Source organism: Echinops telfairi, unplaced genomic scaffold (assembly GCF_000313985.2).
Source record: "Echinops telfairi isolate 266 unplaced genomic scaffold, ASM31398v2 ScPeMD7_17;HRSCAF=63, whole genome shotgun sequence".
Lineage (NCBI taxonomy): Eukaryota > Metazoa > Chordata > Mammalia > Afrosoricida > Tenrecidae > Echinops > Echinops telfairi.
The window spans coordinates 5,850,045-5,853,944 of record NW_022103914.1 but is presented as its reverse complement, the minus strand read 5'-3'; the positions used below and the strand labels follow the sequence as shown (position 1 = coordinate 5,853,944).

At 55.5% G+C, this 3,900-nt stretch overlaps 1 protein-coding gene across 1 annotated transcript in view; it reads right to left on the bottom strand.

Annotated features, from left to right (window-relative positions):
• Nucleotides 1-994: 994 nt before the first annotated feature.
• The window catches only part of NRROS (negative regulator of reactive oxygen species), a 5,234-nt gene continuing 2,328 nt past the window's right edge, over nt 995-3,900 (bottom strand). Inside the window, exon 2 of the mRNA XM_004712262.2 lies at nt 995-3,205. Coding sequence (XP_004712319.1) covers nt 1,229-3,205 — 1,977 coding nt within the window. The 3' untranslated portion in view covers nt 995-1,228. The remainder of the gene's footprint in view (nt 3,206-3,900) is intronic.

Below are 3,900 nucleotides of genomic sequence, written 5' to 3'. Positions count from 1 at the left end.
GGAGCAATTCTACTCTGCCCTATCGGCTGGCTATGAGGCAGAGCGACCGAGTGGCTTGAGTGTGGTTTTGAATTTTGGTTCAGTCCACATCAGTACCTATAGCCCCTTTATGACCTCATAAGCAAAGATACACAGCACAAGATCAAACCAAGCTCCCGGCCCTGGAGTCAATGCTGACTCGTAGGCACCGCCTTTGAGTTTCAGCCCCCGTAACTATGGAAAGCTCAGCCTTTCTCCTGAGGAGTTGCTGCTGGCGTTGTACTGCTGACCATGTGGACCGCAGCCCGCCGTGTGACCACTGCACCACCAGGCCCCTTCTACGGAGCACAAGACAGTGTAAACTCTAAGCTACCAACAGGGCAGGGGTGGGGGTGTCTTCGTTGTTTTCTTCTGGCTGGAAAGGAGCTCAGAAACTGTTGGCTGTTTTTTTGAAGGAAGGGCAGGCGAAAGGAAACTAGGCATGAGGTACACACAGAGTCTGAACATCTGCTAAGAAGCCGTTTGTGATTTTTTGGTGAAGAGTGGGCACGGTCCACAAGTCAGCCGAACCCGTTCCTTTCTGCGTCCGTCCTCACTTTCCCTCAGCACGAGGGCTGTGCCCGGTGTTCCATGCACTGCAGAGATACTCCGGGAGCCATTTATTGCTCGCTGAACTTTCCCACAAAAGTTCGGATTGTTTGTCTCTATTCCAGAGACTCCAACTGTGAATCGTGGGCCCTGGACCGGGACTTGCCACCACCCACTCTGGCAGCAGTGACATTGGAAGCCAAACGAGGCAGGAGCCAAGGGCTCCCATCTCATGCAGGTCCCTCTTCCTGTTCTTGAGGGACCTCAGGGGGCACTGACGCTCACCACCCACCGAAAGCGATCCCTGCCCTTTCTCCCTAGCTCCACGGACTCACCAAGAGAAGGCTACTGGGGAATCATTCAAGGGAAACTAGCCAAGAACTCGAGGGGGTGGGGGTGGGAAATAAAAGGAGATGAAACACAAGCCTCATTTGATTAGAAAAATATTTGAGACGCCCTGTCTTTTATTTTCATCGAATGTTACTTAATAAATAGTGTACCAGGATGGTGATGCTGATGAATGAGGATGATGAAGGAAGAACTGAGAAGGACTGAGAGAGGGAAAGACTTTGAACCTCTAGTTCATCAGAGTTGGCCTCTGCGCTGGGTCCTGACACGCAGCCGAAGAGCTTGTCTTACAAGCGCAGGCAGGCGGCCAGGGTCAGTATATGGAGGACCAGTGGCAGCGGCTCTTGATGACCTGAAGCAGAGGCTTCTTAAAAGTGAGGAAGATGACGGTACAGGCCACCAGCAGGGTGAGGCAGCTGGGGAGAATGAGCACGAGATACAGCAGGCCCATGTCCACCTGCGCCCACTGACAGTCCTGGGGCACCTCTCGGGGCAGGTCCACCAGGCGGATTATCTTGGAGGACAGGTTGCAGGTGACCATGGCCAAGTCGGGGATGCGCGGAGTCTGCAGGCGCTGCAGGGCCTTCCAGCCCTCCACCCCGCAGCAGTCATAGGGATTCTGACTGAGGTAGAGGGTCCGCAGGCTCCTCACAAGCTGCTCGGTCGCAGCCCTCTGCGGAAGGGCTGTGAGGGAGTTCCTGCGGAGATCCAGGCTCTGCAGGGCCAGGCTGCCTCCAAACCTGGGGAACCGAGTCAAGGCATTTCCTGACAGATCCAAGTCCCTCAGCTTCCCAAATGCAGAGAAGTCCAGCTCTGTGAAGCTGGAACGAAGGCCCACGTCCCTGAGAGACAGGGCCTGTAATGTGGGGGCAATGTCCTGGAGAGGGGCGAGACTGGCATTCAGAACCCCCCAGTTACTGGACAGATCTAAGTGAGTGAGAGAGGTCCCCTGGAATGAACAGTCTTGTAGGGTGCCCAACCCACAGCCCTCCAAAGAGAGGCTCCTCAAAGATGCCATATTCCTGAAATCGACACAGCTGGCGGTGCCCGCAGGGCCCGGGTGACCTGGCGGGGGACAGAGTGTGATCTGGTTGTGGCTCACGTCAATTGTAGTGATGTTACTGGCGTCAGCCAGAAGGCCAGGCGGGACCCCCAGGAGCTGGTTGGAGCTCAGGTTGAATACCTGGAGACTCCGTAGGCAGCCCCGGAGCTCCGGAGCCCACTGCAGCTCGGACAGCTGGTTCTGGCTCAGGTCCAGCTCGGTGAGCACTCCTGGGGGCTCGTGCTCCCGGATGTGGAGCCGCCTCAGGCAATTCTGGTTGAGGTTCAGGTGGGACAGAGAAGGCATTTTCCTCAGGAAGCCATCTGGCAGATACTGGAACTGGTTCTGGCTCATGTCTAGAAAGCGGAGCTCTGAGAGGTCGCTGGAAGCAAACTCTTCCCAGAGGTTGACTGTGGTGATGTTGGTCACGTTGCCATCCACCAGGAGGAACTGGGCCACCATCTCCTTCGGCGACGAGGTGTTGTACAGGTCCTTGTAGAAGCCCATGTTGTTGTCCCGCAGCAGGAGGGTGTGCAGCTTGCTGCACTGGGGCAGGAGAGGGAAAAAGAGCAGCTGGTTGTGGGAAAGGTCCAGCGTCTCCAGCTCAAAGGCGGCTTCTCCCCCCGAAGCCAGAAACCACTCCAGGGCATTGTAGCTGACGTTGAGGACCTGCAGCTGGGTGAGGCCAAAGTCCACAACGCAAGGCAGGTTATTATAGGCCAGGTTGAGCTGTCTAAGCACAGGCAAACCATCAAAAGCACCACCCTCAATCTCAAAGATGTAGTTCCTCTGCAAATCCAGCTCCCGGAGGCGCCCCAGGCCCTCAAAGACGGAGTCGTCTAGCCGCATGATGGTGTTCCTTGCCAGGGAGACCGACTCCAGCGAGGAAAGGTTCTGGAGCATGAGGGCCACCATGTCTTCCGTCAGGGAGTTCTCCGACAAGTCCAGCCTCCGCAGACCCGGGAGGGAGTGGAAAGCCGCTGCCGTCTCCCTGTAGTTCTCTGAGAGAGCATTGTCAGCCAGAGCCAGGCTGCGCAGGTGGCTTTGCCCCTGGAAGGCGCCCCGGTGGATGTGTGCCAGGTGACAGCTGTGCAGATTGAGGCTCTCCAGGTGAGGGTAGGGCTGCAGGGAATCGTTCCATAGGATCTTGAGAGGGTTGGCATCCAGGATGAGCGTTTGAGCGTACGGTGAGAGATTGCTGGGCACCAAAGCAAGGCGCTGTTGGCGGCAGTCGGCGACTCTACCCACCTATGTCCAAAAAAACACACGGGTCAGCAGGAAGGAGGCCGAGGAGGTAGATATTTATAGAAAGAAGCTTAGTCCATTTATAGGATTATCCCTGCAACTGGAGGGCATGACTGCACAGGTTATGATTTTTAAAATAGGATGGAAACTAGAATGAGTGGGGGCTCTCCTTTGCTTTTTGCCTTCCCACTTAGATTGGCTGCTCGGAGCTGAGTTCCAAGCCTCACTGAAGGCCCACAGAGTTAGAGACGGATGTGGGCACCTGCCTGGCAGGGGTCGAGAGATCACACCTGAACTTGCAGTTGAGTTTTAACTATGAGAAGCATTAAAAACCAGGCCACTACCTGGCTTTGAATCCCACCTCTGCCGCTTATTTCCTGTGTGACCTTGGCTGAGAAAAACAAAACAAACAATATATATGTATACATACTTCCTACTTTGGAAGATCGCTGTGCGGTGAAGCGAGAGAACTCACCCAGAGAATGCGGCCCTGCCCTGGGCCCACAGTCAGCACTGGACAAATGGCCACTGTTGTTCTGAGCAGTCCTGGTGGCGCAGTGGTCACATTCGGCTTCCACGCAGGTTTACAGCCTTGGAAACCCACGGAGGAGTTCGACTATGTCCTTAGGGTTGCTATACAGTGAACCCTCGCCACTTCGCGCTTCGACTTCCGCGGCTTCACTCTATCGCGGTTTTTG